The sequence below is a fragment of the Sapajus apella genome, unplaced genomic scaffold, assembly GCF_009761245.1.
Source record: "Sapajus apella isolate SASKATOON/1434 unplaced genomic scaffold, GSC_monkey_1.0 scaffold14, whole genome shotgun sequence".
Lineage (NCBI taxonomy): Eukaryota > Metazoa > Chordata > Mammalia > Primates > Cebidae > Sapajus > Sapajus apella.
Window position 1 is genome coordinate 16,464,687 of NW_022436954.1, and position 15,494 is coordinate 16,480,180.

A 15,494-nucleotide genomic window follows, 5' to 3' on the forward strand; every position below is an offset into this window, starting at 1 on the left:
TTTTATAGTTTTAGGTCTTAAATTTATGCCTTTATTTTGACCTAATTGTTATGTACAGTATCCAACGTCATTCTTTTTGCATGTGGATTTTCAGTTTTCCCAGCACCATTTGTTGAATAGACTGTCCTTTCCCCATTGAACAGCCTTGGTACCCTTGTCAAAATCATTTTAGCACATATGCAAGGGAAGACTTTTTTTTTTTTTTTTTTCCTGAGGGGGAGTCTTGCTCTGTTGCCCAGGCTGGAGTGCAGTGGCATGATCTTGGCTTACTGCAGCCTCTGAATCCTGGGTTCAAGAGATTCTCTTGTCTCAGCCTCCCAAGTAGCTGGGATTACAGACACCTGCCACCATGCCCAGCTAATTTTTTTTTTTTTTTGAGACAGAGTTTCGCTCTTGTTGCTCATGCTGGAGTGGAATGGCATGGTCTCGGCTCACCACAACCTCCACCTCCCATGTTCAAGTGATCCTCCTCCCTCAGTCTCCCAAGTACCTGAGATTACAGGCCTAAGCCACCACACTTGGCTGATTTTGTATTTTTAGTAGAGATGGGGTTTCTCCATGTTGGTCAGGCTGGTCTTGAACTCCTGACCTCAGGTGATCCGCCTGACTCAGCCTCCCAAAGTGCTGAGATTACAGGTGTGAGCCACCATGCCTGGCCAGTTTTTTTTCTATTTTTAGTAGAGATGGGGTTTTGCCATGTTAGCCAGGCTGGTCTTGAACTCCTGACCTCAGTTGATCTGCCTGCCGCAGCCTCCCAAAGTGCTGGAATTACAGGCATGAGCCATCATGCCTGACTGGGAGGAGTATATTTTAAAGGATCAGAAAGTATCGTTAAATAATGAAATAAAATGTGGCAACACATTTAACATTAATAACTAGTAATACCAACTTGGTCATTTTGCTAATAATGCTGATGGATCACATCACTGAGTCTCCATGCCGTCCAGGTCTTTCACCTTTGTACAGTGTAGAGTGGGGCAAATGTCCAGCAGCATTCATGGCATCCTTTTAATGAACCCATATCCTGTAGATTCTCTTAAGTGTGAGAGTTATCTGCTGCAGATGCAAAAAGTTTAACTTTCCTTCCCCATGCCAGCCCCATCTTGAACCACTTAGAATGGATTTAGGGGAAGAGAACTGATATTTAGTGAGCATCATCTTGTGAAGCACTTTGCCTTTATAATGTTATTTAATCATTATAACAACTCTTGAGGTAGGTGTTCGTTATCCTTGTTTTTCCAAAAAATGAAACTAAGACTCAGTGAGTTTGTGTCCTACACATGCTCTGATATTTTTATTGTTCACTTGTTTGTTTGCTGTCTCCCCACATCATATTGTAAACTTTTAAAGGATAGAGATCTTGTCATTGCTTGATCCTCTGTAATAGTTTCTGGCATATAGTAGGGACTGGGCAAATGTTTGTGGAATATATAGAGTGGCAGAACTGATATTTATCCGAAGTATCTCTAGTTACAGACTCTGTACTTTTTTTCATGTTATGCTCTCTCCTCGGCATTCTATTTTCTCCTTTCCCACTGGTTCCTGTTTCTCTGGACGGTGACCTGGACCCAAAACTTTAAAAGATGTGTCCAGATTTTCTTGCTGTAACCAACTTTCCTCTTACCTCTTTAAACACTTCCATGTTCATGCTGGCTGACCTTCTCTTACGAGAAATTCTCTTAAAAATTAAAATGGTGGGAGCAACCTCCTTCTATTCCCATTTTGAAAAGATAGTAGGACAATATCAGCACCTAAGCCACTGAGCCAGCTAGCATGTAGAATGATAAATCTGTCTTTTTTGTTGTTGTTGTTTTTTTATGTCCTTTTTGGGGGAGGGAGATGGAGTTTCCCTTTGTCACCCAAGCTTGAGTGCCGTGGCACGATTTTAGCCCACTGCAACCTCTGCCTCCCAGCTTCAAGTGATTCTCTTGCTTCAGCCTCCCAAGTACCTGGGATTATAGATGCCTGCCACCACGCCTGGCTTTTTTGTATTTTTGGTAGAGACGAGGTTTTACCAGGCGGGTCTCGAGCTCCTGACCTCAAATGATCTGCCTGCCTCTGACTTTCAAAGTGCTGGTATTACAGGCATAAGCCACCATCCCCAGCCTCGATAAATCTGTCAGTTAATAAATAAAAATTTATGTCTGTTGGCCGGACGTGGTGGCTCACACCTGTAATCCCAGCACTTTGAGAGGCTGAGGCGGGTAGATCACGAGGTCAGGAGATCTAGACCATCCTGGCCAACATGGTGAAACCCTATCTCTACTAAAAATATAAAAATCAGCTGGGCGTGGTGGTGTGCGCCTGTAGTCCCAGCTACTCGGGAGTCTGAGGTAGAAGTACTTGAACCTGGGAGATGGAGGTTGCAGTGAGCCGAGATCGTGCCACTGCACTCCAGCCTGGTGACAGAGTGAGACTTTGTCTGAAAAAAAAAAAAAAAAAAAAAAAAAAAATTTATGTCTGTTAACAACAGCAACAACAAAAAGAATAGTAGGAGATTTGTTATTTGAAGTATCTCTCTTTGTAGAGAAGGCTATTTACAGAGAAGGATCCAGAAGAAGTATTCTAGTTAACCAAAGAGTAAAGAATTTTCCATTTTTAGGGTTAGAATGCAAATCCCTTTATGCGGTTATTACTATGAACCAGCAAAACCATACTGTCGACATGGCATGACAAGCATTACAGGTTTCCATTTAGTTTAAACACTAGCATCCTCAGTTTTGCCAAATTCAACTTAATATATTGGAATATATTCAAGATAACATTGGTTTCAGAACAGGTCTGGATGTTGAAGACTAATTTGGTCCTCTGTCATTGTATCTTTTCTTTTTAGGTTTTGGGCATTTCATAACAAATATCCAAAATAGGTAGAAGGAACAATGTGAATGATGATGTACGTTGCCATAATACAGTTATTACCATTTACTGTGTACCTTGTGATATACTATTTTCTTGTGACTTTCCCCCCCTCCCCGTACATATTCTGCTTTTGTATCCTGGGACTTTTCAAAACTGGAGTGGAATGAATTTATTTATTTATTTTGAGACAGGGTCTCACTCTGTCACACAGGCCAGAGTACAGTGGCATGATCAGGGCCCACTGCAGCCTCCCTGGGCTCAAGCAGCCCTCCCACCTCAGCCTCTCAAGTAGCTGAGACTATAGTCATACATCAACACATCTGGCTAATTTTTTTGTATTTTTTGTAGAGATGGAGTTTTGCCATACTGCCCAGGCTGGTCTCAAACTCCTGGGCTCAAAGGATCCTCAGCCTCCCAGAGTGCTGGGATTACAAGTGTGAACTACCACAGCTACATGGGAAGCTGAGGTGAGAGGATAGTGTAATTGCAGGAGGTCGAGGCTACAGTGAGCTGTGATCAGGCCACTGCACTCCAGCTTGGATGACAGAGCAAGACCCTGTCTCAAAAAAACAAACCAAAAAAAACCAAATAAATGTAAAAAAAATAAAGGCATCAGGATGTCGTTCTCAAATTAATTTATAAATGCAGTATAATTTCAGGCCATGACTTTTGTTTCATTTATCTCATTAATTCTGAATTTGAGTTTTTAATATGAGGTCTACAGATTACCCCATGGGTGGTCTTCATGGGTTCTGTCTGACTTTGAAACTGCTAAATTTTGTAGGTACAAAAGTGTTTATTTTAGGGTAATCCCTCATTTTAATCAATTTTTAAGGGAGTATGTGACTCAATAAAAGTTTAAAAACCACTGTTTTAAGCTGGTGCAGTGATCCATGGTTGTAATCCTAGCAGTTTGGGAGGCCAAGGTGGGAGGATCCCTGGAGGCCAGGAATTCGAGACTAGCCTGGGTAACAAGGTAAAAACCCTGTCTCTACCAAAAAAAAAAAAAAAACCCATTTTTTAAATTAGCCAGGCATGGTAGCACACGCCTCTGGTCCCAGCTACACAGTAGGCTAAGGCCGGAAGGAAGATGCCTTGAGCCCAGGAGGTTGAGCCTGTAGTGAGCCATGCTTATGCAACTGCATTCTAGTCTCAACAACAAAATGAGAAACTGTCTTAAAAAAAAAAAACGACTCCACTATTTTAAATCCTTAAGTGGTTTGATCTTTATTTTTTAAATTGTTTTTAGGCTGGTGGGCCACCAAAGAAGGGGAAACCAGCTGCACCAGGAGGCGCAGGGAGCACTGGAACCAAGAACAAGAAAGGACTGGAGACCAAAGAAATAGTGGAGCCTGAGCTCTCGGTCAGTATTACACACTGAGCCTGGAACTCGTGAACCATGCAAAGTGAGACCTACGAGAAGACTGGAGTTCTTTGCTGGATTCTACAACATACAGTTAATTGATATCTTTTAGCTTATTGAAACCACCTTGGAGAATCTCCTTTGTCGTAGTATAATAGAATCCTCAGAAACTATCGAATACCTATGGGAGTATTCTTTTAGTTTTGGCTAGATTATGTTTATTATCTTGTCATCTGTTCCCTTAAGCAATTCCTAATTCTAATATGTGTTTGTATTTTACAGATAGAAGTATGTGAAGAAAAAGCTTCAGCTGTCCTTCCCCCTACCTGTATACAGCTTCTTGACAGCAGCAACTGGAAAGAAAGGCTGGCTTGTATGGAAGAGTTCCAGAAGGTAGTGCATAGGAATGAATTGAGTGTGAAAGAAAATTAGATTTTATGGAAGCAGTGAAATTGACGAATGAAGGATTTGTCCTAATTGCTGTGTTTTATAACCAGTGAACACATTTCATGGCATTAAAGATAAGGTGGGACTTTTTATTTCTTGTAGTAGTTGTATAGTGTTTGCTATCTTTAAACATCAGTATTCTATGGCCTCTGTAAGCTCATGATTTAATACTTAGGAATATTAGATTCTTATTCTGAATTATAAGGCTTAGATTATTATTATTATTATTATTTTTTGAGAAGGAACCTCATTCTGTCACCCAGGCTGGAGTGCAGTGGCACAATATTGGCTCACTGCAACCTCCGCCTCCCAGGTTCAAGTGATTCTCTTGCCTCAGCCTCCCGAGTAGCTGGGATTACAGGCGCTGCCACCATGCCTGGCTCAATTTTTGTATTTTTGATAGAGACAAGGTTTCACCGTGTTCACGAGGATGGTCTCGATCTCCTGATCTCATGATCTACCCACCTCAGCCTCCCAAAGTGCTGGGATTACAGGTGTGAGCCACCGTGCCCAGCCAGATTAATTTTTAAATTATGGTACTTGCTCATAAACTTCCTAGGCCAATAGGTCTCTCTACTTAAACCACCCTTCATCCAGTTCTTTTTTTTCCCGTTTATCATCATGGTTCTTTGATAGAATGAACATTATCCATTGGTATGAAAACCTCTCAAAAACCAGTATTGGAAAGGAGCATGGCAATTCATTTTGCAAATACCGGGTAATTCTAATGAGGAAGGGTAAGGAGAAACTGCAAGAGCACTGGAACTTAAGGCAGACACCTTCCAGTCCTGCATCTGCTGCTCATTGGGTTTAGATCTGCGTTTGTGCATATTTGATATTTAATACTTCAGAACTTCGAATCTATTCTGCTTTGATGTCTTTAGGAAAATCAAGTAAGAGAAAATATGTATAAGCAGTTTCTGCCACACACTAGCAAATGAAAACTATTATTTTGCATGGAGCAAACTATTTGTGAATTTGTGAATTTCTGAAATGTGAGATAGTTTCATTGATACTAATTTAACAGCCACATACCAAGCCATACATAAGAAATAAAGCCTTATAGACATAAACACACAAAGAAATAAAGCAACAGCAGAAACTGTATAATCTCCCCCAGTAACCCTCCTCAGTTCTATTCCACGCCTTCCTTCAGAGGTAACCACTTACCTGACTTTGGTATTTACTCTTCCTTTGGAACTAATCTTTAACACTCATATTCTCTTATTTTACTTCAAGGCTGTTGAGCTAATGGACCGAACTGAAATGCCATGCCAGGCATTAGTGAGGATGCTAGCCAAGAAACCTGGATGGAAAGAAACTAATTTTCAGGTATTTTAAAATGTGAGATTTAATGTCTTTTGTTGAAGTAATTTACATTACATCATCCTGTGGAGTAATACAGCGGTATAGTTTTGGTAATGATTTTTCATGAACAATGGAGTGTGTGCATTTTGACTGAACACATAGCTAGAGTTGACTCTTGAACAATGTGGAGATTAGTGGTACTATCCCTTGTACAGTTGAAACTTCACATATAACTCTGGACTCCCCAAGTACTTAACTACTTAATAGCCTACTGTTGCCAGAAACCTTATTGATAGCCTTGTCAATTAACACGTATTTTGTATGTTATATGTATTGTATGTTCTTTTTTTTCCTTTTTTCTTTTATTACATTGTAACATATATTGTATATTCTTACAATAAAGTAAGCTAGAGAAAAAATGTGATTAAGAAAATCCTAAGGAAGAGAAAACATTCACAACTTATTAAGTGGCAATGGATCATCATAAAGGTCTTCAATTCTCATTATCTTCATGTTGAATAGGCTGAGAAGGAGAAACAGTAAGAGAAAGGGTTTGTCTTGGTGTTTCAGGAGTAGCAGAGGCAGAAGAAAATCCATGTATAAGTGGATCTTTGCAGTTCAAATCCGTGTTGTTCAAGGATCAACTGTATAACTTTATATAATTAGGGATTTATATATGTATAATATGTAAATGCATATACATGTACATATAATTTGTATAATTTAGGTATATGTATTTTTCTTATCAATTTTAGGCCTAAAAGGCTTCTAGTCTATCTTTACATATTCAAGGGAGAAATAAACAGTGAGATAGCTTTTTTATTAGATGGAATAAAAATAAGTGCAGTCCTTAAATTGCCAATGAAAATTTACCACATAATCAATTTTATACCCTCATTAACTAATAATAGAGGTGAAATTTAGCAGTACCAAGTTATTAGTCTAAGCAGTAAGTATAGGAAAGTGGTATAAGAAGGAAAATGAGAAAAAGTTTCCCTCTCTTTTTCTAGATGTATATAAAATAGACCTTGGCCAGGCGCGGTGGCTCACGCCTGTAATCCCAGCACTTTGGGAGCCCGAGACGGGTGGATCACCTGAGGTCAGGAGATCAAGACCATTCTGGCCAACATAGTGAAACCTTGTCTCTACTAAAAATATAAAAATTAGCCAGGCGTGGTGGTAGGTGCCTGTAATCCCAGCTACTCGGGAGGCTGAGGCAGGAGAATCACTTGAACCTGGGAGGTGGAGGTTTCAGTGAGCCAAGATTGTACCACTGCACTCCAGCCTGGGCGACAGAGTGAGACTCCGTCTCCAAACACACAAGCAACTAGAATAGGCCTCATGCTAAACAAAGTTGAAATGTGTCAGGTTTATTTTTGGCATCTTGCATATTTAGTCTCTTTTTGGTTTCTCTTCTGCTGCCACCTCATTTTCCCTCTAGGATGTTTAGCTCCCTCATACACTGTGTTACCCTTAGATTGTGTTACATAGCACCTTATCTGTATAGGCCAGCTCCACAAAGGCTAAATATTCTAAAAGATTCCTGAGGTGCCTCCCCTCTGCCCTTTTATTTCTTCCTTTCCTTTTTTTTTCTTTTTTTTTTTTTTTTTTTGAGAAAGGGCTTCACTCCACTGTCCAGGCTGGAGTGTGGTGGTGCAAACATGGCTCACTGCAGCGTTGACATCCCAGGCTTGGCTGGGTGTGGTGACTCATGCCTGTAATCCCAGCACTTTGGGAGGCCGAGGCAATTGAATCACTTGAAGCCAAGAGTTCAAGACCAGCCTGGCCAACATGGTGAAACCCTGTCTCTGCTAAAAATACAAAAATTAGCTGGGCATGGTAGCACATACCTGCTACTCAAGAGACTGAGGCAGGAGAATCACTTGAACCTGGGAGGTGGAGGTTGCAATGAAATGAGATCACATCATTTGCACTCCAGCCTGGGTGACAGAGAGAGACCCTGTCTCAAAACAAAACAAAACAAACAAACAAAAAACCTTGCAGACATCCCAGACTCAAAAGATCCTCCCACTTCAGTCTCCCAAGTAGCTGGGACTACAGGTGTGTATCACTACACCTTGCTAATTTTTTTCTCTAATTCATAGACTCTCTCCTTGGTTAACTTAATGACAAGCTAGCAACTAGACAGATTTTCTTAAATGCCTTGAACCAATATAGTATGTCTCCCACCCTCTGCCAAGGGGGTGTGTGTGTGTGTGTGTGTGTGTGTGTGTGTGTGTGTGTGTTGGGACATGCCAGAGATACTCAGGCACTTTACATCTTTACCTTAGAGTTTTTAAGCAAGGTCTGAGGGTCAGTCAGAGATCTGAGATTAGGGCCATTTTCAGTCTTTCTTGGGCATACACACAGCCTTGAATATGCACACAACCTCCTAGATTGTCAGAGTCCTCTGTGGACATCTTATTCCCTAGATCATTTTATGTTTTTGACTAAGCTGGTTTGCCCCAACTGGTATTGTGACCTTACACAGCTCAGATGTTAGATGTTAAACAGTTGCCACTCATTGTTTTCAGCAAAATCCCTGAGGATAGGGCTTTCCCACTGAGCTAGCCAGAGTCCCATCAAATAACAGGCTCTTCTAATGGAACTTTTCCAGGAAGCTGTCAGATAAGACAGTACTTGGGGTAAAAACTTTTTGAGGAGATCCGCACATAAGCTGTCCCCCCACCTGCCAGTGGCTGCAGAGCTCTAGGTTTTCACACTTGCCATGTTTATAAGACTTCCAGTTTTGAAGACTACTGTGGAACTGGAAGAAAAGGAACAAAGCAAGTTAAATCACCAGAAAACTCACTCTTCTTATTGAAATTCAGCTTTTTAAAAAATGGTTCTTGTATTGTTACAAGCCTTTTTAAAATTTTCAGAGTTGTGAAATAAGTTGATTTAGATTGTTTTTGCCAGTATTCTACATTGCTTTTAAAGAAGATCAGTTTTTCAGAGGTATTGACTCCACAATTGCGAAGTCCCACCCAAGAACATTTCTTTGGTTTGTTTTTTTGGTTTGGGGTTTTAAAAAACTTTTTTAAAATTTTTATTTGTTCACATGCCTGCTATGTCAAATTTTGGGGGTTTTTACAGACAAGGTCTTACTCTGTTGCCCAGACTAGAGTACAGTGGTGTGAACATGTCTCACTGCAGCCTCAGCCTCCTGGGTTCGAGTGATCCTCCCACTTCAGCCTCCCAAGTAGCCTGGACTATAGGTGAGGGCCACGACACCCAGCTTATTTTTTTGTACTTGTAGAACTGGGGTCCCTCCATATTGACAAAGCTGTTCTTGAACTCCTGGGCTCAAGCAGTCGTCTCGCCTCAACCTCCCAAAGTGCTAGGATTGCAGGCATGAGGCAGGCAAGAATCACATTTTAAAAGAGGATGTTTGTGTGGCCAGGCACAGTGGCTCACACCTGTAATCCCAGCACTTGGGGAGGCTGAGGTGATATCCACTTGAGATCCACTAGAGGTCGGGAGATTGAGACCAGCCTGGCCAACATGGTGAAAACTCATCTCTACTAAAAATATAAAAATTAGCTGGGTGTGGTGGTGGGTGCCTGTAAGTAAGCCTAAGCCCAGCTATTCGGGCGGCTAAGGCATGAGAATCACTTGAACCTCAGCAACCTCTGCCTCCTGGGTTCAAGTGATTCTCTCTTGCGTGTGTGTATGAGGGTTGTAGTGTTTTTGTAGGCAGCCCTAGTAGTAATTCTCAGTTATGCAGTCGGTATAGTAATTTATTGTATATTTTAGGATGTGTATTCAGTACTAAATGCAAATAATCATAAGAGGAGGAAAATACAAAAATCAAATTTTTCAATTCATAAACTTTCTCTTAATATTACTTGTTAACATTTTGGAACAGAGTAGCTTTTTTTTCCCCTCTCTTCATTGTCAGTTGAGTAATTGGTAACAATTAAAGGATAAAAATGCTGGGTGGGGCCGGGCGCGGTGGCTCGCGCCTGTAATCCCAGCACTTTGGGAGGCTGAGGTGGGCAGATCACGAGATCAAGAGATTGAGACCATCCTGGCCAACACAGTGAAACCCCGTCTCTACTAAAAATACACAAAAAAATTAGCTGGGCATGGTGGCGCGTGCCTGTAATCCCAGCTACTCAGGAGGCTGAGGCAGGAGAATTGCCTGAACCCAGGAGGCGGAGGTTGCGGTGAGCCGAGATCACACCACTGCACTTCTAGCCTAGTGACAGAGTGAGACTCTGTCTCAAAAATAAATAAATAAAATAATTTTTAAAATATAAATAAAGGATAAAAATTATTTTGTGTATTTGTTTAAAATGCTGATTTTACCTTAGTTGTGTTCTCAGTTGTCCCTAACCATGTCATATCTGTTACATGCTATTCATACAAGTAAATAAATAAATGTCCTTGACTTGCTCATAACTTTATAATACTTATCCTTGTTCAGGTGATGCAAATGAAGCTTCACATAGTTGCTTTGATTGCCCAGAAGGGAAATTTTTCCAAAACATCAGCCCAGATTGTATTAGATGGCCTTGTGGACAAGATTGGAGATGTAAAATGTGGGAACAATGCAAAAGAAGCTATGACAGCGATAGCTGAAGCCTGTATGTTACCATGGACTGCTGAACAGGTTAGTGACACAGAACTCATTTCTCCACTTTTCCCAGTTTTTCCCCCCAAACTTTAAGCTTACTAATTAAACTGTAATTTTTATCTTCTCAAGTAAAATCTTTTTTGATACTGCATTTTTTTTCAAGTTGGATTCTTACTCTGGTGTCCAGGCTGGAGTGCAGTGGCACGATCTCAGCTCACTGCAACCTTCCTAGGTTCAAGTGATTCTCTTGCTTCATCCTTCCACATAGCTGGGATTACAGGTACCTGCCACCACACCTGGCTAATTTTTGTATTTTTAGTACAAACGGGATTTGAATATGTTGGCCAGGGTGGTCTTGAACTCCTGACCTAAGGTGATCCACCTGCCTTGGCCTCCCAAAGTGCTAGGATTACAGGCGTAAGCCACCACGTCTGGTTCTTTGATGCTGCATTTTTATTTTTACCTTTAAAAATAATTTATTGCCTAGTGATGAAAATTTATCTTAGTCAAAAATATTCGGCGTATGCAGTGACTCATACCTGTAACCTGAGCAGTTTGGGAAGCTGAGGCAGGAGGATGACTTGAGGCCGGGAGTTTGAGACCAGCCTGGCCAACAAGGTGAAACCCCGTTTCTACTAAAAGCACCAAAATTAGCCAGGCATGGTGGTGTGCACCTGTAATGCCAGCTACTAGGGAGGCTGAGGCAGGAGAATTGCTTGAATCCTAGAGACAGAGGTTGCAGTGAACTGAGTTCACACCACTGTACTCCAGCCTGGGCAATAGAGTGAGACTCTGTCTCAAAACAAAACAAAACAAAAATTCTGTAGAAGGTGAGAGAGCCCCGGAGCTCAAGGCTGCAATGATTCATGATTGTGCCATTGTACTCCAGGGTGACAGAACAAGACCCTGTCTCTTAAAAAAAAAAAGACATTATAATGCTGAGTAATTGCTGAAAATCTATAAACAGTCCAGAATGCTTTTAGTCCTATTGTCACTCACCTCATTTTCTTGTGTAGGTTAACTCTTGTTCCTAAGGCATGCTTGTTAGTTGTTTGAAAACTATGTTTAATGCACATCTGCCTTAATGTAGTGGTATATTTCTATAAGAAATATGAGCTAAAACACAGATTGATTGTTTTCCCCCGTTCCAGGTTATGTCAATGGCTTTCTCACAAAAGAATCCCAAAAATCAGTCAGAAACTCTGAATTGGCTATCAAATGCTATAAAAGAATTTGGTTTTTCTGGGTAAGTCAGAATGAAATCAAGTGGAAAATAATTAAGTGTTCTGTCAGTCTCTAAGTCATGATTTGTTGTAGTTATTGCTGCTTACTTCTGAAGAGCTAGAGCTGGGTTGTCTCATTTATATAAAAGAAAATTACCTTTTTTCTCAAAGGTCAGTATTGGCTTGTGTTCCGGCCTTTTGATATTCACTGAAAGATGAATTACAGGCGTAAGCCACCACGTTTTTTCCTGAAGCATTAATAACTTTCCCATAGAAAATCAAGTTCCAAGGATTTCTGGTCAAATACATTAGGAAATTTCTGTATGTAATTACATTTGTTTGAATACCTGTGGTGTGCTTTGGCGAATTAAACGCTCTCAGAAATCCTGCAATAGAAGAGCTTGTTTTACTTTGTTTAACCCACTGTTCCCAAACTTATTTGCATATAGAGCACAGTTGTTTATTTAAAACAAAACTTTATACAGTTTACTTTATTCAAAAAGCACTTTCTAAATCATAGTTCAATTGATTTAATTGTCGTAAAACTATGTGAGAGATTATGTTATCCCTGTCTTATAGATGAGGACTAAGGCATAGAAAGTTTAAGTAATTTAGGCTGGTTATAGTTAGGAAAGTGAAAAACCAAGATTTTAATCCAGGCATTCTGCTTTGGAAAAAAAATGGTATAACTGCTATACTATGTTGCCTTTCTCTGTGCCATGCTACATTTTGCAACATGCCTTTTAATATCTTGTAAAATGGTATTTTGAGTTCTACTGATTGAAAAAACACTACTCTAGAAGTTATCATTCAAACAACAAAGAACTGTTTATTATGTTATTATCTGTGGTATTCTCCCATAGTTGAGGGTATTGTTATAATTTCTCTTAATTGTAGTCTTTGATATAACACAGCTCTCTTGGCATGTCACTTATAAAAGCCACATAAATATTTTCCTCTTTTTTTATTATGATCTTTCATTTATTCATTTATTAGACAATTACATATTGGCCACTACAATGTTCCAATTGTTTGTTCCAGTCCCTCAGAATACATCATGAACAAAATTAAATTTATTTTTCACGAGAGTTATAGCTGAGTAAAGAAAGATAGGTAATAAATAGTTAAAAAATACATACATATATATATATATATGTATGTATTTTTTATATATGGCACACACACATATATGCATGCCAGGTGCAGTGGCTCACGACTGCAATCCCAGCACTTTGGGAGGTGAGGCAGGTGGATTACCTGAGGTCAGGAGTTCAAGACCAGCCTGACCAACATGGAGAAACCCTGTCTCTACTAAAAATACAAAATTAGTCGGTCATGGTGGCACATGCCTGTAATCCCAGGTACTTGGGAGGCTGAGACAGGAGAATCATTTGAACCGGAGACAGAGGTTGCAGTGAGCTGAGATCATGCCATTACACTCCAGCCTGGGCAACAAGAGTGAAATTCCATCTCAAGTATAGTGTGTGTGTGTGTGTGTATTTGCATATATATTTATGTAAAGCACGATGAGGGGTTAAATGAAGTCAATATGGTATAGTTTAGATGGTGTTGTTTTCTATATGGTAGTTGAAAAGTTCTTCCTGAAAAAATGACATTTGAGTGGAGACCAGGACATGAAAGAGCAAGCTGTGATAATCAGAGAGGAGCATTCTTGACCAAGGGAAGAGCAATGCCAAAAGCTCTGTGGTAGGACACATGTGATGTATTTAAAATAGCAAGGAGTACATTTCCTTCAGAATGTAGCTATAGGACAATGAGTGAGTGGGTAGGAAGCAGTAGGAGATGAAGTTGGTGAAAGAATAGAGCCAGGTCATGTGGGCCTCAACATTTTGAGTAAGTTGGGAAGGCATTAGGGGATTTTGGAGCATAAGAGTAACAGGTTCTTTCTGACTCTGGTCAGAGAAAACAGAGGAGATTAAAGACAGGGAGATGAGTTAGTAGGCTATTGGAATAATCCTGTTGATAAACTCTGGTGGGTTAGACATAGATTGTAGAAGTGCAAGTGTTATAACTGATAATATATTTAAAATGTAGAACAGAACAGGATATAAGAGATGTAGGCTGTTTTCCAGGCATACAAATGGAAATATTACAAAGGCAACTGGTTGATATGAATCTGGAGTTCAGGGGAGAGTTCAAGATTAGATTTATGAGTTGTAATTAAGCATAATAGCATTGTCAGCATATAGATAGTATTTAAAGCTCACTTTAAAGTTAGTGTAGGAGGCTGGGTGCAGTGGCTCACGCCTGTAATCCCAACACTTTGGGAGGCCAAGGCAGTCAGATCACTTGAAATAGGAGTTCAAGCTCAGCCTGGCCAACATGGTGAAACCCTGTCTCTACTAAAAATACACACACAAAAAAAGCAGCTGGGTGGGGTGGTGCACACCTATAATCTCAGCTATTCAGGAGGCTGAGGCATAAGAATCGCTTGAACCAGAGAGGCGGAAGTTGCAGTGAGCTGTCATGGTACTGTACTCCAGCCTAGGTGATAGAGCAAGACTCTGTCTAAAATAAAATAGTGTAGGAAGAGAAAAAGTGAGAACTTCTCCAAAGGGAGCCAGTCCTAGAGTCTGGCTTTATACAACTCTATTGAGTATTTTGAGGGTTTCATTTGTTTGCTTTTAATTCTAAATGTTTCTTCTAGGTTGAATGTCAAAGCTTTCATTAGCAATGTGAAGACAGCTCTTGCTGCAACAAACCCAGTGAGTACATAACAACATATATAGGGCATTATTCTCATCTTTGTGGTTCTTTTCTGATTTAAAAAGCTCTTTTTCTTCTGTCTGGCAGGCTGTAAGGACTGCTGCCATAACCCTGCTTGGTGTGATGTATCTGTATGTTGGTCCCTCTTTGCGAATGTTCTTTGAGGATGAGAAGCCTGCCCTCCTATCCCAGATAGATGCAGAATTTGAGAAGGTAAAATTTCCACAAATGATAGAATCTGTAAGTGGACTTGAGAATCTCATATTAATTAAGACTAAACTGTTGGGCGTGGTGGTGTGGGCCTATAGTCCCAGCTACTCAGGAGACTGAGGAAGGAGGATTGCTTAAGTGCAGATGTTTTGGGCTGTAATGTGCTATGCCAGTTGGGTGTCCACACTAAGTTCAGCATTAGTATTGGGACCTCCCAGGACCCGAGACCACCAGGTGACCCAAGGAGAGGTGAACTGGCCCAGATCAGAAACAGAGCAGGTCAGCCAGGTGCAGTGTGGCTCATACCTGTAATCCCAGCACTTTGGGAGGCCAAGGCAGGAGGATCCTTTGAGCCCAGGAGTTCAAGACCAGCTTGGGCAACAAAGTAAGACCTTGTCTCTACAAAAATATCTAAAAATTAGCCGGGCATAGTGACACATGCTTGTGGTCCCAGCTATACATGAGGCCAAGGTGAGAGGATAACCTGAGCCCAGAAAGTTGAGGCTGCAGCCAGCCAGGTTTATACCACTGTATTCCAGCGTAGGTCACAGAGAGAGACCTTGTCTCAAAAGAAAAAAAAAAGAAAACAGAGCAGGTCAAAACTCCCATGCAGATCAATAGTGGGATCACACCTGTGAATAACCACTGCATTCCAGCCTGGGCAATGTACTGAAACTCCATCTTTCTGGAATGAAGAATATGTATGTGTTTAATTTTATGTACAATAAAGTCTAGAAGTGTTCATAAGAAATTGATTATTTTGGCCAGGCCTGGTGGC

At 40.5% G+C, this 15,494-nt stretch overlaps 1 protein-coding gene across 3 annotated transcripts in view; it reads left to right on the plus strand.

Annotated features, from left to right (window-relative positions):
* CKAP5 (cytoskeleton associated protein 5) overlaps positions 1–15,494 on the plus strand; it is a 110,289-nt gene that overhangs the window by 53,400 nt on the left and 41,395 nt on the right. For all 3 annotated transcript variants that reach the window (XM_032283405.1, XM_032283407.1, XM_032283406.1), the window contains exons 14-20: positions 4,109–4,222; positions 4,505–4,615; positions 5,909–6,001; positions 10,407–10,592; positions 11,708–11,802; positions 14,448–14,505; positions 14,594–14,719. In XM_032283405.1, coding sequence (XP_032139296.1) covers positions 4,109–4,222; positions 4,505–4,615; positions 5,909–6,001; positions 10,407–10,592; positions 11,708–11,802; positions 14,448–14,505; positions 14,594–14,719 — 783 coding nt within the window. The remainder of the gene's footprint in view (positions 1–4,108; positions 4,223–4,504; positions 4,616–5,908; positions 6,002–10,406; positions 10,593–11,707; positions 11,803–14,447; positions 14,506–14,593; positions 14,720–15,494) is intronic.